Source organism: Kwoniella shivajii, chromosome 7 (genome assembly GCF_035658355.1).
Source record: "Kwoniella shivajii chromosome 7, complete sequence".
NCBI lineage: Eukaryota > Fungi > Basidiomycota > Tremellomycetes > Tremellales > Cryptococcaceae > Kwoniella > Kwoniella shivajii.
In genome coordinates, this window is record NC_085914.1 from 1733459 (window position 1) to 1751453 (window position 17995).

At 44.1% G+C, this 17995-nt stretch overlaps 7 protein-coding genes across 7 annotated transcripts; 3 read left to right on the forward strand and 4 right to left on the reverse strand.

Moving 5' to 3' along the window:
* Positions 1-469: 469 nt before the first annotated feature.
* On the reverse strand, positions 470-1990 carry IL334_005745 (uncharacterized protein; the record flags this gene model as incomplete). Its single annotated transcript, XM_062937453.1, has 11 exons — positions 470-742; positions 798-838; positions 895-963; positions 1020-1082; positions 1135-1190; positions 1260-1323; positions 1385-1421; positions 1477-1511; positions 1578-1603; positions 1663-1826; positions 1883-1990. 11 exons carry the CDS (start codon positions 1988-1990, stop codon positions 470-472), a joined length of 936 nt encoding a protein of 311 aa, XP_062793504.1.
* Positions 1991-2591: 601 nt separating this feature from the next.
* Positions 2592-4483, forward strand: IL334_005746 (uncharacterized protein; the record flags this gene model as incomplete). The annotated part of the gene is made up of 7 exons (XM_062937454.1): positions 2592-2832; positions 2941-3208; positions 3268-3339; positions 3399-3734; positions 3802-4045; positions 4112-4254; positions 4318-4483. The coding sequence occupies 7 exons, from the start codon at positions 2592-2594 to the stop codon at positions 4481-4483; spliced, it is 1470 nt and encodes a 489-aa protein (XP_062793505.1).
* A 189-nt stretch (positions 4484-4672) lies between these two features.
* Positions 4673-6366, reverse strand: IL334_005747 (uncharacterized protein; the record flags this gene model as incomplete). Its single annotated transcript, XM_062937455.1, has 7 exons — positions 4673-4805; positions 4881-5129; positions 5211-5392; positions 5445-5632; positions 5698-5792; positions 5850-5956; positions 6034-6366. 7 exons carry the CDS (start codon positions 6364-6366, stop codon positions 4673-4675), a joined length of 1287 nt encoding a protein of 428 aa, XP_062793506.1.
* Positions 6367-7511: 1145 nt separating this feature from the next.
* IL334_005748 (uncharacterized protein) lies at positions 7512-9595 on the forward strand (the record flags this gene model as incomplete). Its single annotated transcript, XM_062937456.1, has 7 exons — positions 7512-7649; positions 7710-7855; positions 7946-8055; positions 8153-8364; positions 8436-8883; positions 8969-9284; positions 9352-9595. The coding sequence occupies 7 exons, from the start codon at positions 7512-7514 to the stop codon at positions 9593-9595; spliced, it is 1614 nt and encodes a 537-aa protein (XP_062793507.1).
* A 363-nt stretch (positions 9596-9958) lies between these two features.
* On the reverse strand, positions 9959-11485 carry IL334_005749 (uncharacterized protein; the record flags this gene model as incomplete). The annotated part of the gene is made up of 7 exons (XM_062937457.1): positions 9959-10068; positions 10126-10282; positions 10384-10575; positions 10715-10780; positions 10855-11068; positions 11172-11246; positions 11337-11485. 7 exons carry the CDS (start codon positions 11483-11485, stop codon positions 9959-9961), a joined length of 963 nt encoding a protein of 320 aa, XP_062793508.1.
* Positions 11486-12189: 704 nt separating this feature from the next.
* On the reverse strand, positions 12190-13777 carry IL334_005750 (uncharacterized protein; the record flags this gene model as incomplete). Its single annotated transcript, XM_062937458.1, has 6 exons — positions 12190-12280; positions 12398-12758; positions 12863-13232; positions 13304-13495; positions 13565-13677; positions 13747-13777. 6 exons carry the CDS (start codon positions 13775-13777, stop codon positions 12190-12192), a joined length of 1158 nt encoding a protein of 385 aa, XP_062793509.1.
* A 531-nt stretch (positions 13778-14308) lies between these two features.
* IL334_005751 (uncharacterized protein) lies at positions 14309-17405 on the forward strand (the record flags this gene model as incomplete). Its single annotated transcript, XM_062937459.1, has 10 exons — positions 14309-14452; positions 14527-14645; positions 14747-15280; positions 15344-15444; positions 15498-15730; positions 15792-15901; positions 15964-16053; positions 16130-16356; positions 16449-16723; positions 16788-17405. The coding sequence occupies 10 exons, from the start codon at positions 14309-14311 to the stop codon at positions 17403-17405; spliced, it is 2451 nt and encodes an 816-aa protein (XP_062793510.1).
* Positions 17406-17995: the final 590 nt, after the last annotated feature.

Consider the following 17995-nt stretch of genomic DNA (forward strand, 5'->3'; position numbering starts at 1 on the left):
ATGACCGGCATTGCCATTTGACCAGTCTATTCCCTCGTCGAGAAGAGATAAGCTATCAAGGGGATTAGGTTTGATCAGCTCATTTTTCGGATATCGATACACCCAGAAAGAACTAATTGTTCGGGATTTCCGACCGTTTATCATTGACACCTCAAATGTGAGCGAGCCGTCGCCTATCCAGTCGGAAAGCTGACAGCACCAATATGCATGAGAATATCCGGCCCGAGACACGTTTGGGACTTGGCATGTGATTCCATCAACACAGGCCGAATTCACATATGGGCACGACTGGAACGGAAACAATAGATATGTAGCATTCTGAACTCCACCGTAATTTTGGACTCCCTGTAGACTATGTGGTGTCGCTGTGATATCCGAGATCACAGCTCTGCGAGCGCAACTGTACGAACGATCCATACATACAGTCGGTTCAATCGATAGTGTAGTTTTCGAAGCAATATTATGCAGACTAAGCTGCACCCTTGTAGATCCATTCTCCACCTTGATAATCCTGTAAACCGGACCAAGTTTTGATCGGATCTTTCCCACCCAAAGCTCCTGTTCCCGAAGATCCTTTGTAAAAGCCTAATACCTTTAGTACTTCAGGTGCCATCTTCATGTATTCTCCTGGTTTACAAGCTAAGACTGTGTTTTCTCCTTGGCGGAAATTATCGCTAGTTGCGAAAAGACCATATATGATTCGCAAAGCAGTTGGATCACTGGGTTCACAAGTGTTCGCTCCCTGTTATACGTTCTGTTAGCAAGAGGATCACCCACATAGACTGTGTTAGACTTACAGCACCGTGGAAAATGTTACCAAGCCAGATACCCAAAGATCCTATGTATCCCGACATCAGACAAAGCAAGCGATTAGTGAAGCCAGCGTCAATTCACCTTTCTTCATCTCGACTGTGCAGCAATCTTCTTGCTTCGGTGCACGATCTTGTGGCCACAAGTGTGAGCCTATGGATGCGGTCAATCAGCTCAATACGCTCGCTAGTAAAGTAAATCGCACTGACCAGGTATCACATGTGTTCCGCCGTTCTTTGCTGTCACGTCAACTCCCGCAACGAACGTGGACACTGAGACGTATGGTCAATCACAGTCAGATCTCCCTGTCACCAGTCCGCTTACCCATAGTAGGCGGTGTTTCCGGTCCGGTTCTTTGTACCATAGATGAGTTGGAATCTCTGGGGCAAGGAATCTGACTTTAAGTACTAAATTCTAGAATGCTGGTGCATCCAGGATATACGACTTACCTATGCAATACTTGATTTCCTGCACCTGGACCAACTTTGTAGGCGATAGATGTGTGAAGCCAGTCTGGGAAGATAATCAACGTTTGAGTGCCGTGACTTTAGTTGGTAGAATACAGGTTACTTACAACTACCCTTTCTGACTTCTTTCTGCTCACCGTACCACTGAGAGCTAACTGTAAGCCTACCAAGAACAGAGATCATGCTCGGTCGCACTTACCTCCCAAGTTTCTGGGGAAAGGAATTCAGCCATGACTGCGGAGGCAGTTTGTTAGCGATAAACGGGAAGTCCGACAGACTTTGATTTCATCGCGAGCTTACCTTGATGCCAGACCTTCCGTTGTAATCTGTGTTTGATACCGATCAGCGTAGATGTCCCCGAACGATTCGACATCGTTGAACTCACAGCTTCGAAGTATCCTCCGGTACGGCACCTATGAGATCGTAGAACACGGTGGTATTCGAAGCTCGAAACCCCTTGAACTTGTCATCGGGCTTAAACTCTCTAGCGGCTTTGTCGAAGTGAGGAGCAGCTTTCTGGTTCAACGCATCGATTTCGTCTTCTGTTGCCTATACCATTCAAAATCAACAAGATCTTCCTGTAATCTGGGAAAGAATACCCTTACATAATCAGATAGCACAATCACACCATCTCTATGCAATATTTCCACAATTTGCGCAATAGGAGCCGTTGCAGGAACAGTTTGTATGGTAGGGATGGATTTTTGAACCATACTTGACGTTGTCGCACTTAGGCTGTAAAACCCTGTTAAGATGCTTTGAGATAAGCGGTAACAAAGCGTTATCGCAACACGAGTGAATCTTTATCTGTCTGACAAGAGTGGAGAGCGCGGCGTCCCAATGGAGAGTCAGAATGATCAGCGGCATAGCCGGTTCAGCCTCGACACTCATGACTTACATATACGAGTAGTGAAAGCAAACTGATCAAGCGCTTCTGAGGGGTTGTGTCAAGTGGTATCTACTGACTCAAAGTATTATTTGACTTTCTCCATCGGTTTTGTCCGTGCCGAAGCGTCCGAAATATGACACCCTGGAATTACAGTACGATGTGAACCGTCGCTAATCAATGGAGGAATCCTGAAAGTCAGTATGCCGGACCGTAGTCTGTCCACCGTTATGGTGTACCATTTGGAGCTACTTGAGCTTCAGGTTTTATCCTTCAGTCGAATCCGATAAGCTGATCTGTCAGAATGTCTCAGGTCACCGCTCTAGCATATTGAGTCATTTATACTAATCTGGCTATTTTTCGAATATTTCATGCTTTCCCTTTTTCCCACCTTCTGTCTCTCTCTCACCGAAATTGATACATTCAAGATGTCAGATAGTAGAACGGCACAGCAGCATGCGATTATGACTGAGTACGACCTGCCTCATGAGCCTGAAGAGATGGATGTACTACCAACTCCACCGCCACCCAAAAATAAATGGGATAAGCTTTATCGGAGCTCCCTCTTTCAAATTTGCGTGGTCTCCGCTCTTGCTTTCTGTGGACCAGCAATGGCAGATGCTATCTCTGGCCTTGGTGGGGGAGGACAAGCGACCCCGTATACTGTCAGTGAGTGATATCCCATGGCGGTCAGATCGCTTTGATCACGATCAGCGCTGAAAGAAGTAAAGAAATTGGAAGACAAAAAAAGATTAACAAAATACTATATTCGTTCAGGTGCCGCACAAGCAGCTTCGTACTCTGCGACTGCTCTCATATCCCTATTCGGAGGTCCTCTCGCTTCTAGGATGGGTATCCGTCTCATGCTCATTATTGGTGCATCGACTTTCGCAATAAACGGTTCGGCATATTATGTCAACTCAAAGTATGGTATTCAATGGTATCTCATTTTTGGACGTTTCCTTTATGGATTAGGATTCGGATTCTGGTACGTCGCTGAAGCGGCTATCATATTGAGTTACCCTGAAGAGGGTCGACGAGGACAGTAAGTCGTATAGGTACCCTCGGTTTAAGACTAAGGAATTCGCTGACAATCTTTTCCAGCTACCTTGCCATTTGGGTAGGCGCTCGTAATCTCGGACAACTCGTCGGTGGCTCTATCGCTCTTTCCAGAAAGTACGTCGTGACTCATACATAAAGTTAAGGCTACCTTTCTGATTGACAAATTTCTGTAGCGCCAAGAACGCAGCCGCTGGAGCTATCGCTACTTCGACTTATCTCATTTTCGTCGGTATCGAGGCAGTGGGTTTCCCAGTCAGTTTCCTCATCTGTTCGCCAGAAAAAGTCAGGAGATCGGATGGAGTACCTATCTTGTTACCCGCTAAGAAGCCAATCAAGACAGAAATGATGTTGTTATGGAAAGCCATCATCCATCCACGAATGATGCTATTCGCTCCCATCGCGTTCTACTCTTACTTCTTGGGGGGTGTGATGTCTACCTACCTCGCCAATTATTTCTCAGTAAGAGCCAGAGCTCTTTCGTCTTTTGTTGTACCAGCATCCATAGTCATGTAAGTCTTCTCACCCCTCTGCTACTCGAGAGCTCCATCATGATAGCTGATGAACCGCGGTGCGTAGTTTCACCGGATTGTACGGTCGTTTCGTTCTTGATAATAAGAGGATGAACCAACGAACTAGGGCTCATGTGGGATTTTGGGTTTTCATGATACCCTCAATTGCCACTTTCGCGTGGATCTGTGCGAATCAAGCCAAATTCTACGCTATGACTACAGCTCCCAAGCATGATTGGGATTCTTCAGGATGGGCCGTAGCATACCTTCCCTTGCTTATTCAGCAGATTTGCGCTTATCTCTGTCAATCAGTAAGTTTTATCGCTCTAGACAAACGTAAGCTCGAGAGATATTGATAGTTTATTTTCGCACTTCAGTACATCTACTGGCTTATATCATGTTTCGTTGTCGACGTTCAAGGGAATGCTCGAAACGGAGGCATTTTCAGATGTGTAGAAGCTGTCGGTCAAGCTGTTTCTTACGGCATCAATTCCAATGTGAAAGCCAAATGGGTTCCCCTGTGAGTTTTCTACCTTCAATGGAGCCTGTCGTTTGCATCTAACGGTCATGCGGATTTCTATAGTGGTATCAACTTTGCTCTTTGTATACTTTGTATATTCCCTACCATGATGGTGATTCAGACAGTCCCTGAATACCGGGAAGATGCTAAGAATAAGCCTAGTGAAATCACATATGGTGGAAAGAATGACGAAGAACACGGAATGAATGATATGTCTAAAAAGCTTTAAGCTAGAGACATCTATATCTACCATTTTTCTTCAGCCTGCTCTACCTGTGCTTCGTGAAAAATAACGCACTGCTTTCTGGTTTGTAATTTTCATTTGTCGTTTCGATGCAACCAATTTTAGCCACAAACCGCATTATAAATACAGTTTCATCAAATTTCGTGTATTATCGTATCACATGCTCCGAATCGGTCATCGATGAGGATCCCAGTGCGTCGTTCCCATCAACAAGAAGCTCTCGTATGGAGCTGATCTGTCTTCTAGTGAAGGTTGGAAAGTCTGTGCTGAGGCATAGGCCCTTAGGGCATAACGGAAGTAGCAATCGCTGAATCATGGATGGATCAGCTATTGCATCGCAAAAATACTGGACAGACGAATTGTATTGGGGGAAGGAGCTTACTTTGCAGCTGGACTTATGTAGCCTTCCCTGATCATCTTCCAGTTATTATCCGCAATCCTTCGTACCTTTTCTTCATTTTTTGGATCTAACAATTCTTCCATCACACTAGGGAGATGTTCTTCCAAGGGTCTCTGAACTTCTACCATGTTTTGATTGTCATCCCCGTCTTGTGCAACGAATAGATGATGATAATGCTGTATATATTCCATTTCATGTGTGACTATGACAGAGCGGCATTGCTGAAGGTATCTATTTCCATTGATTAGGTTAGCATTCTGGCATACATGCCAACACCCCAAAAAGGAGACTATATTACGCAACGGGACTCACTTCAATCGACCACTATATGCCCATCCTTCTACGTGGGCCAAGAATGCGTATTGACAATGTTGAGCTGGACTCTTCAAGTCTCCATTATTCTTCTTCCTGCCTTCTTCATCTTGATTTATAGCTCCCCAATCAAGCGCCCTCACGTCTGACCACGGCTGATTCTCACTTGCTCGAAGTAATTCCTGTACTACCATTAGAATCGGCAATCTGACTCAAGTCTGTCACATTACTCACATGCCTGACTTCCACCTGTGGAACACCTCTCCAAAACAACTGTTGAGTCTTGTTCTCCCAGCTATCATGCAGTACATCCATATCATCACCCAAACGGAGACCTAGATCATGTTCGTACGCTAGCGTCTTGCTTCTGACTTCGGTATATGCCCCTACCCCAGGTTCAGGCCAAGAGAAGAAACCGAAATCTACACGAAAAGATATAGGATCATGAGCTCTCCATTAATGAGAAACAACAAATATTCTAGCTCACCTGGCATCAACCACAATGCTGTTTCTTCGGATTTTCTGTCAAGCACAAATCGAGGATGATCACCTGACCCTGCATCACTGGTTTGAACGACGAAACTGTAAGATATGTAAGCGTGACTGTAACTAAAACACGTACTTTATTCGGTCACTTACTCAACGTCTGGCAGCGGCTCCGGACTCGTCAACAAAGTCGCATATACTGCAGCGATAACGGCTTGGGTACGAGTATTGATTCCCCCATTAAAAGCTTTCACGAATAACTGAGATCCGCACAGACAAGACATATTCAGCGTCACGATTGGTACTTCCCAAGTTTGGCAAACGAGTTCAAACTCACCTTGTTGTTCAAGATTACTAATCTGGCATTCCCTCCATCTGTTTCGGCCTCATCGACCATTCTTTTACTTATACCTTTTCTTGCATGATACCATGCCTTCGCCCTATCTGCCTCGTGGTAAAGCTTGGGATACCTTTCTATACATTGATCCTGTGACAGATGTCGATTTTCAGATTCCGATGGATCAGGTGGGCTCAGATTGTATGCACTGGGTAGAAATGACAACCGTGGTCGATCTATTGAAGGTTCTCTGGTGAATTCCAAATAACTTCCTAGTAATAGTAATACGGATACAAGTATATATATGACTAGATTATAACGAACAAGAGCCATTATTTGAGAGTGAGAGCCCGTCAACCAATAGCTTTCAGCGCTTTTGTGTGTTTCATGAATAGAACGTTCGAATATGCATCAACAAGCTCTGAATTTGACATCTGCTCCTCACAAACCTGTTTCTCATGTGCTCGTACTGCTTAATTTTTTTATCGAATGTCCGCAGTTTGGAGAGCATCTCATAACATCACTTTTACGTACTGGGAGATTTGTAGAGAAATCTACGAGCAAATGGTCAAAATGATGTCAGGTCAAATACCACGGTACAGACATTCCCAAATAGCCCAAACCCAGGACAACCCGGATTGATTCGCAGGGTTTATGCCTTTGCTTGACTGTTTAGACAGTTGTACCTGACGTGTGAATTCTCCCGAGAACAAAACTGTTGTATATTTTCCTCTAAACTTACTTTTCTGGATCCAGGGAACAGAACAACGGGCAGTCGATCATTCCTCTCACCGTCGCTGATGGAAAGGACACTTTTTCTATTTTCAGCTCCTGAAATCGCGGTGATGATTCTTGTGAAACCCAGAAATATACAGATTTTCTACAGTTCCCGCTCAGTATTTGTTCACCTTTCACTTTTCCCCCTTCTCCGCTTGCCATGAACTTGCCTTGCTTGTTTGTGGTCCACACCTCCATCCGCTCTGTTTCTGATCCCCCATCTCACTCCCGCTTGCTGCCTCGCTGTGCCGACCTCAGCCCTCCTCGTTGTCGCAACTGGCGCTTTGAGGACCTATCTGACGGATCTTCCAGAGGGGACAGCGGTGTGGCTACATGATCGTCTCTCTTACATTATCATTGGTTTGCGATGAATCTCTCAGAATCCTCCCTTCACAGAGACTATTTACGCGTTTTTTCCTCTTGATGTTATCTGATGACGTAATAAACATATAGGGGTTTTTTCCTACATTTCGCAGTTTCTAATTTTTAATACAGGGCCTGATTTTTATATTTTCACTTGCAACAAACGTTCTTCGACATCTCTCTTTCTGATCTTTTTCGATGCATGATAGATAGATAGTTTATCTACAGAAGTTTCAAAGTAGAGAAAAAAAGAGCATTCGACGTGTTTCAACCTAACAATCCGCTACAGAATCAATCAATCGATCAGCAATCACCTATAAGCGGAGACCAACGACATCATGTCCGGAATAAACACACCTGTTTCGAGTACAACAACATTTGATTCTCAGCACTCTCGTCAAAGTAGCCTGAAGACCGATACGTCCGTCGAAGACGAAGTGACTCAAGTGGAAACTTTAGTCATCGGCGCTGGACCTGTAAGTGCATATCTATATTTAGCATGCGTCAACAGACACTTATCGTTCGGCCTGTTATAGACTGGATTAGGAGCAGCTACTCGTCTTCATCAGCTTGGTAGACCATACCTCATCGCAGATGCAGCCGAAGCTCCAGGTGGATTAGCGAGTACAGATTTAACCAAGGAAGGTTTCTTCTTTGATGTCGGTGGTCACGTTATCTTCTCGTAAGTATCACGATAAACATGATCTACATGAGACGTTTGAGATCTACGTAGCTGCAGCTGATCATCCCGACATGAACGTCCGCTCAACAGGCATTATGCTTATTTCGACGATGCTATAAATCGTGCCCTACCTAATGCAGACGATTGGAGTACGCATCAGAGAATCAGTTACGTTAGAGTCGCAGGAAGATGGGTACCATGTAAGTTCTCGTCATTGATCTGACTTCTGAAAGACAAGCTCTTTGATAACACAGCTGATATATTCACGACTTTGTCAATCCTTCTCTTGCAATGCAGATCCTTACCAAAACAACGTAGCTCAATTACCGCTTGATCTTCGTGTCAAATGCATCGACGGTCTATTAGCAGCTGCCGAACATCGAGCTCAAACTCCAGGACATAAACCAAAAACCTTCGATGAATGGATTATGAGAAACGTGGGTGAAGGAATAGCGGATTCATTCATGAGACCTTATAACTTCAAAGTATGGGGAACCCCGACCAGCAATGTAAGTGATCTTTTTTGGTGACTCTAATACAAGTACCAACATGACACTGACACCGCATGTCATGTTTCTAGATGCAGTGTAAATGGTTGGGTGAAAGAGTCGCGGCGCCTAATGTTCGAACTGTAATCAAGAATGCTTTGACAGGGGAGACAGCAGGGAATTGGGGACCTAATGCAACGTTCAAATTCCCAATGAAAGATGGTACAGGTGGCATTTGGACTGCTGTAGCTGCCAAACTTCCTACAAAAACATTCAAGTTAGGTAAATCAGGTCAAGTAAAGAAGATCAACGGACCGGAGAAATTGGTTGAATTTGATGATGGCAGTAAAGTGAAATATCAAAATTTGATCTCTACGATGGCTTTAGATGGTTTATTGGACTGTTTGGATATTAATTCATCCAGCTCAAATACAGTTCCAAAGATGAAAGTCGCCGCAAAGGAAGGTTTGGTCTATTCAAGTACGATCGTATTAGGTATCGGAATCAGAGGCACAAGACCCGAACGTATAGGTGATAAATGTGAGTGTTGATAGCGTACTGTACAATCCAAAAGGATTCACTATCTGACCATGCACTGTTTCGCTGACTTTCGTCCATGTTGTAGGTTGGTTGTATTTCCCAGAAGATGATGCTCCATTCTATAGAGCAACTATTTTCTCCAACTATTCACCTTTCAATTGCCCACAATCCGATATCAAGTTACCCACCTTAAGAAAGGCAGACTCATCTTTACCATACGACGAAGATGTCAAGGAGGGTCCATATTGGAGTATTATGCTTGAAGTTTGTCAATCTTCTGAAAAGCCTGTAAACCTGGAGACATTGATGGAGGATACTATACGTGGATCAGTATCAACTGAATTGATGCTCCCTACTGATGAAATCGTCTCTTTATACGAAAGAAGGTTCGATCACGGATAGTAAGTGTTTCGTCCAGTAGGCAACATTTGAAATCAATGGACAAGAGACTGACATGATTCTGTTCAGTCCTACACCATCACTAGGTCGAGACGGAGCGATCTCACAGATTCTTCCAGGATTGAAAGAAGAATTCAACATCCGTTCAAGGGGTAGATTTGGGTCATGGAAATACGAATGTGGTAACCAAGATCATTCATTCATGTTAGGTGTCGAAGCTGTCGACAACGCTTTGTTCGGTACTCCCGAAATGACTTTACATGAGACTGATTGGGTCAACGGAAGGAAAAATCTCGAAAGAAGGCTTCTATGATCGGAAGCACGGTCACAATGTGTCTACTGAACGATCGCCCGCAGGTACGGTGCAAACACACAGGAGAAGAATAAGGCAAAACAAAGAAATGATGGACACTTATCACAATAATACACGCAAGATAAACCATACTATGATAACACAACTCTTTACATATATACCCCTTGCTTCCAGACGGATTCATACACGCCACCTAGAGCATACTTTTAACATTTTATTTGCATATATTACAACAAAACATGCATGTATCATATATAGTTTGTGTGTGTATTGTATTGTCAGCTCAATTTCGTGTTCATGTTCGTGTATTTGATTTTGTTTTTCTCTATCAGTTCATTTCATTGTAATGTTCGTTATTGTATTCTAGTCTAGACATTGGCAGCTAGTCCCTGGCACTGCTTCTTCACATGATTTCTCCAAAGAAGGATCTGTACAGCCGAATATCATAGGCCATGATCTTTCCAGTGCGTGGCCTTTGAGATGAGTCAGCGCCGCGTACAGATTTGGACCGAATATATGCACCAACTCACCTAAAGTGGGATTTGTCGGTTCATTATTCCACCAACCTTCTTTCCATATCCAATGGTCACTTGGTTCGTGAAACTTGTCTCTCAAGTTAACGTAAGATTTAAGAGAGTTTTCTAATATCCTTTGACGAGATACGATGAATTGACCTGCCCATGTACCCTGTTTTTGGTTTTCCACCAACACGTATCAGCAACATAAACTGAAAAAAGAATGGGGGGTGGGTTATAGAAGGGAGAAGAAACAAGAGAACAAAAACTTACGAGAACGGATTCTGGTGGACAGAAATCTTGCCTAAACATACTATATATATCTGCCATTCTAGGATGAACTTGACCGTGTGTATCATTTCCGCATATATGAGAAATGTATACACCGAAAGATAAGAATCCAGTGTTAGGTTGAAAACTCTTTTCTAAACGGGGTAAGAATAGCCAATCCCACGCTACGTGAGGCTATGGCAAGCAAAAAACGTATCAGCTTTGACTGTTTCATTTTGTCCAACGACCAAGGACACTTCCTGCATGCCTGCAAGGCACATCGAGGCACAGTGACGAGGAGAAAAACTCGTTATGATCAAGGCAATATACTCACTTGCATAAATATCGTATGCTGAGCCAAGTTGGTGACTGGATTTTCATAGTTTCGAACTATATGTGACTATGGACCATATGTATCAGTATGGTTTTCATTTATGTCTTAGACACATGGAACAGAAGACAGTGGATACTCACTAGATACGTTTCACCTTCTCTACCGACATTTTCGATTTTAACAACTTCATCTGACATATCCAACATTTCTTTCATGGTGTCATCATCGGTCTCTCCCTTCGAATATATGATGACTCTTCTGGATTTTTTAGTCGACAATCTATCCAGGACTGAAGTGACTGATTTTATTGATTCTCTCATGATATTTACATCTTCATTGAAATGAGATATAACTCTGTTTATGCCCAAATTCTCAGATATCAGTACTGGTTCGTCAATCCATGACTTCACGTCATATCTAACATGGATTTATTGAAACGAGGATATCCAATACTCACATATCCACGTCACTGATCGATCGCCAATCTCCATTTCTCAACGAATCAGCATTTGCCGCAACGGAAGAAGGCAAGCTGTTGATAAAAATTCCAATTTCCAGTTATCAACTACAAATCCCACTTGCTACTAGGTTTCACAGTTTGTCGAATTGGTTTGTGACTCACATGAAGTTATAAGATCCGACAAATGTATGCGTTATGAGCAATATCACGCATATTATAACCACTAAAGCTGCAGATCTCTTTTTGGGCGAAGTCCATATCTTGTTGAAATTATCCTTGACTGGAGGTGGTATGGATTCTGCGAAACCCATTTTCCCCTATGTGTGATCCGGCTCCAAACACTTAGAGGATTGGTGTAGTATACTCGAGAGCAGTTGCCTCGACTGAATGATCACTTTCAGATTGATTGACTCGCTATTGTATCTGTGACAATGGTCTAAGAGTATTTTGTAAGGAAAGTTCAAAATATGATTCGAATGAAATGTCATCATATGATATCGATATCACCAAACAACGCCGTAAAAAGATAAAATATCATGAAAAGTTTTCTACTACGAGTAGTTTATTTGGTACTAATTTTCTCAGAAATCTACCAGCAAAAATTAAATCTCCGATTCGGGGAATTATAAACTTAAGTAGTGAAATTAAGTCTTTTTCTTGTTTCTTGAGAGTACTCGTAATAAAATGGGGGAAAGAAAGTAAACGATCTTCCTAGTCTTCCATGATTCCATTGCTGAGTCTAAGAAAGCCTTCGGTTTTATGAGAAAACGGGTTGCCGTCTAGGTCGCGTCAAGAGTGGACACATGAGAAACCTATTGACCTATTATGTGGCTGCGTCTTTGCTTTGCGCATTCACATCGCCGCTATGCACTGCTCTCCAGAATCTCGCATTACATGCATATTTCGAAAAGGGTGAGGTATTGAGGGGATACCAACAACGGTACAAGTTAAGAGTCCGTAGACTTGGACACGCGGTCCGGATACAAACTGATGAACTGACAGTAGTCTACAAAACTTATAGTTTGGCTCGAGAAGAGTTTGCTTTTTTCAAGTATTTCTCAGCCAAATCAGAAGCTTTCTCTGCTATTCCCAAAGACCCTTGGAAGCTAAAACGATTGTATCAGCTCTGGAGTTCCTGACTGCACGCAGGACAGGGGTTGATGTGAGATTGGATAGTACAAGTGGAGAGACCATGTCAGAAAGTCATAATTTGAAAAACTCACCCTGCTGATCCGACTCCATACGCATGAACGACTGCTACTTTCCTACCATAATCCGTTGATTTAGGGGCGACCTGATTTGAGCCACCTTGACCGATTTGTCTTTGTTCCAATTCGATTCTTGCACCTCCTTCTCTGGCAGGTCTTAGTCCGACGTTGTGAGCCACGACTTCTATATCTCTCCAGCTTTTTCCATTCGGTCCAGCAAGTGCGGGACAGAGATTATAACAATCCTTCAGGATTCGTTCTGCTTCTTTCAAGTCCGGTAATGTGGAATAATTTGACACTAAGTAATGTCCACCGAGAACAACGTGTCCGGAGGATCCAGGCCGAGGGATCATATACGCCGGTTCTGGGAGCGGTTCTAGGGGTCATTAACGGTTAGCATCGAACTAAGGTAGTCTGCGATACCAATGGGCAAAGGGCCAACGACAGAAGATCAACGAAAGAAGATGAGACCAAATTCACTCTCTCCAGGTCCCAATGGAGCCGCATTGAACCCTTCCGTGTGCATTATACATTCTTTCACATTTGGGGCTTTGACCAACACTGTCTGACCTCTGGCGGGATACACTTTTGCATCTTCAACACCTATCAAAGTTTTCGCTCCCAATCCAGATGCGTTTATGACCAAGTCGACTTTGCCGATTTGAGGGATGTTGTATACCTCATCGAGCGATGATACGCGAGCTCGTATGACTGGTATACCAAGTGCTCTGACTTGTTTACCTAAATATGCGGTATATTCGGGTGCATGGATGATATACGATTTGAATTTGGTACCAAAGGGTTTATTACCTGGTAAAGGGTTTGATGATGTTCCAGCGACTTGTTGAAACTGTCACATGAGTGCATCAGAAAAGAGCATTCGAGAGATTTCAAAAGATTTCAATCACATCATTGACTCACGTCTGCGACCAAATCCTTGAACCAAGGTTCACTTCCTGATGGCTTCGGTCTCTCCCATACGTTATAAACCTGAACTTTCTCACATAGCTCGGGACGTTCTTTGGCCAATTTGTCAAGTCCTAAATAAGTGATTCTATCCCATTCTGCAGCTGGGTCATCAGGTCCAGTTGCAAATGAGAACCAATTACAGCCCTAATTTCAACCCCATAACATGAGTCAAAGGACTCCATCGGCGAAAGGATTTGCTTTGACTTGACTTACTGCCCATGGACTAGCGAATCCAACACTGTTTGAATCCTCAGCAAGATCTTTAGCTACGATTGCCACTTTGACACCCCTTTGATGTAGCTCTCGAGCGATTGATAATCCGAGTACTAAGGGAGTGGTTCAAGTGTCAATGAAATCAGATACGGGCTTGAATCAGAGGATAAAAAGGAACTTACCGCCAGAGCCAAGAACAACAGCGTCGTACATCTTAATCAATGGTTTAAGCGGAAGTGACGATGGGATTGTGCTAATGCAAAACGAGAGGAGGAAAAAGTGGTCTGATCAGGTTAGACCGATCGTCTTTATATCCGTTTCGATTGACTGAAAGGAATTTGCTTCTGAGTCGTATTTTGAATCTCTGGTCTCATCCCATCCGAAATCTAGTTAGAACGGTGAATTCCTTTGTCGACGGCATTGCCGAGATCTCCCAGGTACATGAACAGGATACCTATCATGCGAGTATTATTACTATTACTCTATTATTATGTATTACCCGGCCTGATATCTGATTCACCGATGCAAAAGCAGGTTTAAAAGACATCGAATCATTACGTAATCAAACAACCCCTTCTTTTCCATTTCCCCCTTATTTTCTCTTGTTTTGGTTATTTCTCTTTTACCTTTTACCCTTTCCCCTTCCCATTCCTTTTGCTTCTTAATCGACCGATATATCGGTCTTTAATACGATAAGTCTGAACACCAAATCGCATCGTTAATCCTTAGGCATCGTCTGCTATCATGCAGCAGCAATCAGATATACGTAAGAGGGCACACCAGCAGCAGGACTCGCAGGATCAGGACGAAGATGATGATACACCCAAGAGACGACTCGGTAAAGTAGACCGAGGTAGAGAAGCATGTAACGAATGTAGGAGACACAAGGTGGATTACGATATCTTGCTTGACTCATGCATATGGATACCAAACTGATCAAGGCTTTCCAACACGCACATTAGATACGATGTCACCCTCACGCGGATGACCCACAGCATCTCTTTCCGTGTTCGAGATGTGAAAGAATGAACCTTGCTTGTGAATTCGCAAAGCATAACAGAGGAAGAAAAAGGAAGCGACCGTGAGTGACATCTGCACATGCGATTATCTCACTTGCCGCAATACGATTGTTGGAAGTACGAGTAGATGGTAGATGGCTAATCCCATTGCCCGCAAACTTAGACTTCCGTTACTGGCCGGAACTTCATTTCCCGAAGATGCGGCAGCACAGCAAAATGCAGGTCCATCTTCCGGCTCGAAGTCAACCTATCTTGAAAGCGGGACAGATGGCACGACGCAACTCAGATCTTTTGGTGATCCCAGATTCCCTTTTATCTCCAATGAAACTGACCTCAAACCCAAATCCAATCAACATTACAGATCAATAGAGAAGGAAGATGTTTATCGTCCATCTAGACAAATGTCTTTGAGGCATATGGTGGGAGAGGATACTTCGCAAAGCGAGGAATCGAGCGACGAAGACGAGCAAGATCAAGTGAAAGAAAACAACTTTTCTGCGATGCGTGATAGTGGAACCGGTCGTGATCATGGCGCAGGTTCAAATCCCGGGGTTGTTGCGGGCAAGGGAGAGTCACATCCAAACAAGAAGTCTTCAGCGAAAGGGAAATCGGTTCCGACTCGAGGTCCTGAGTTGGTAGATGATCCAATCAGAGCTGGTTTTGTTGATGAAGGAGAGGCCAGAGCTTTATTTCACTTGTAAGTCCTGGTCTCGTATCCCCGACTCGTGCTTCCGGTCCTAACGCAAAATCGCGGTTTTAGATACATGACGCACTACAACAGTTCAATGCCTCTACTCGACCCGACTCTCCATACCCACGATTTTGTTCGAGAGCAGTCATCCTTTCTGTACACATCCATTCGTACGTTATCTAACATCTGCGCCCTGGTTCTCACCGTGCTGATATGTTCAAAGTATGCGTTACGTCCCGTTATTTGTCCTCGTTAACTCCTCACACGGGTGACGGCTCGACCATCTCACCGGAATCTGCCCAATCGGTCCATCAGCAAATCTTGGTTCTTGCCCGAGATCATATGACATGGGCTTTTGCCGAAGCTATCGCTAGCATTGACGTGGTGCGGGCAATGGTCATTTTAGGTCTCAACAAGGAACCAGAGGATGACAAAGCCGGCTACCATATCAGCCGAGTAAGTTTTTCATCTTTTGAAAGATCTGATATCGCACTGATCACTGTCGTCTTTCTCCTAGGCTGTCTTGCTGGGCAAAGAATTGAACCTTGGATGTATCCTTACTGTGGAAGAGATGAATAAGTTGACGGAGGAAGAGCAAAGGAGATTGAGGTCTAGGCAACGGGTTTGGTGAGTTCAACTACCACATGATCTATACTGCCAGAATATCTTACACTAACGAAAGTACACAGGCTATGCCTCTTCTTCGCGAATTCAATCTTCAATATGCAATTCCAGCAACCAATGTTGATCCAGCAATCAGATCCATTAATCGCTACCGCGTGAGTACGCAAGTGACGTGGATACCCACATGGCTGGGACGTGCGCTGACAATTCATCATTCCACTTTTGCTACAGTCATCATTGGCTGAAACGCGCTAGACCTGATATGATATTGCGCGATACTCAGCTAGTATGCTCAATCGAGTTGCGTCGCAAATACTTACATTATCGTGATCTTCTTGTGGGCTCAGGACCAGTCGAAGCATCCTACCGCAGTGCTCTTTCCTTGAGCTTGTTGACTAAAACAATGAATCAGGATTGGGACGTGTGTTCAGAAGCTTGGATAAGGGATATCATAGATGGTGCGTGCATAATCGCTCCTCTAATTTCGCTTTTGCAATGTTTCATCAGACCCATCACACGAGTCTTCATAGCTGAGCTGACCACTCTCCAGTTGGTGGAACGTCTAGTCATGTCAACAAACCTCGAGTATGGACCGCGTCTTTACGACTCAACCTGAACCTGTTGATTGTCAATCAAACTCTTCGACTGCCACCTCAAGATCAAATTGACCTCGGCTCCCCTTCTTCCATACCCGCCTTTCATCATTGTTTGAATGCTGCCACTACGGTCTTGATGAGGATCGAAAGTCTTGATAGGACTCAATTAACTTTTGCCTCGGATACTTTCTTGCATTTTGCGCTTTACGCTGCAACTCTGCTTTCAACTGTGAGCTGTCCCATGTCAATCGGTCTCCTGTCTGAGCTCGACTGATGGGTCTTTGTCCGCCTAGCTGTGTCGTGGACAACATCCTTACAAGTTTGAAACTCATGAGGTTGATCACTGCCGACGTCTGATCACAAAAGTGGCCGATGCGCTAGATGCGGCATCCGCTTACGCATCTGATTCGCCGACCTTACACGCCTGGTACCTTCGACGACTTTGTCAGCTGCTTCCACCACCATCATCCTCCAACAACATGGTCATGCCCACGGGATTGTCCATATCGGCTCCTACAACTGATCAGACCTTGCCACCAGCAACGGCCAATCCACCAATCGATCCCGTACTTCAAAATGTTACCACAAATATGCCAGTCGATCCAGCTCTGACTTCTGGCTTAAGTAATGAATTAGATTTCTTTTTGAGTGATTTCCCTTGGGTAGGGCTAAATCTTGACACGCCGATTGCTGCGGTACCTCAGCAAGGAAACAATCAATGGAATGGGGGTGATGTGCAGAACTTGTTCGCTGATATAGGTGATCATTCACTAAATGGATACCAGACCAATGGAAACAACAATCAAATCCCCATGGAGATGCCTTATGGTATGGGTATAGGGATGGGTGGGATGGGAATAGGGAGTGGAAGTCATCTGGGAGGGATGAATTTTGGAAATGTCATGCAATGAACACGCAGAACGTGTACTGAGACTGTAACCTTTTGTTGCCATATTATCATGTACATGCAGTGAGCGAATCATGTTCCAAATACCTGATTAGCGAGTGGGGCAAAACAATTCGGTTAAAGCTCTATTATGTCCGGGCGAATTCAGAGTGATATTGGCATAAGAGTTCTGAAATATAAGTGCCAAGGAAAAGCTTATGGGGTAAATTTAGCCTCCTCCATGGATCCTAGTACAGCTTCATCTCTCCTAAATCTCACAATCTTCGGGATTCACTGGTTGGCTTAAGATGCCTTTGTCGGTATTCCCCCACTCTCTGAAACGTGATAGGAGCTGACCAAAAGTGGAGATCAAGTCACGTCACCTTTTTAAGCGAAGTGGGGTGCGATATTTCCGGCGGCTAGACCGCGTCCCGGTCTTCCCGTCCTCTTTCATGATCTAAGGGATTCTTGGAGCTCACAAACACGATGGGACATAAAGTGGGGCACTCGAGTGGGGGAGCGGATGTTTTGCGCGTCTGAGAATAGATAGGAAGGAAATGCCCGCTAATTGCCTCTCGCGATACCGCATGGGATTTTGATAATACCAGTCGGCTT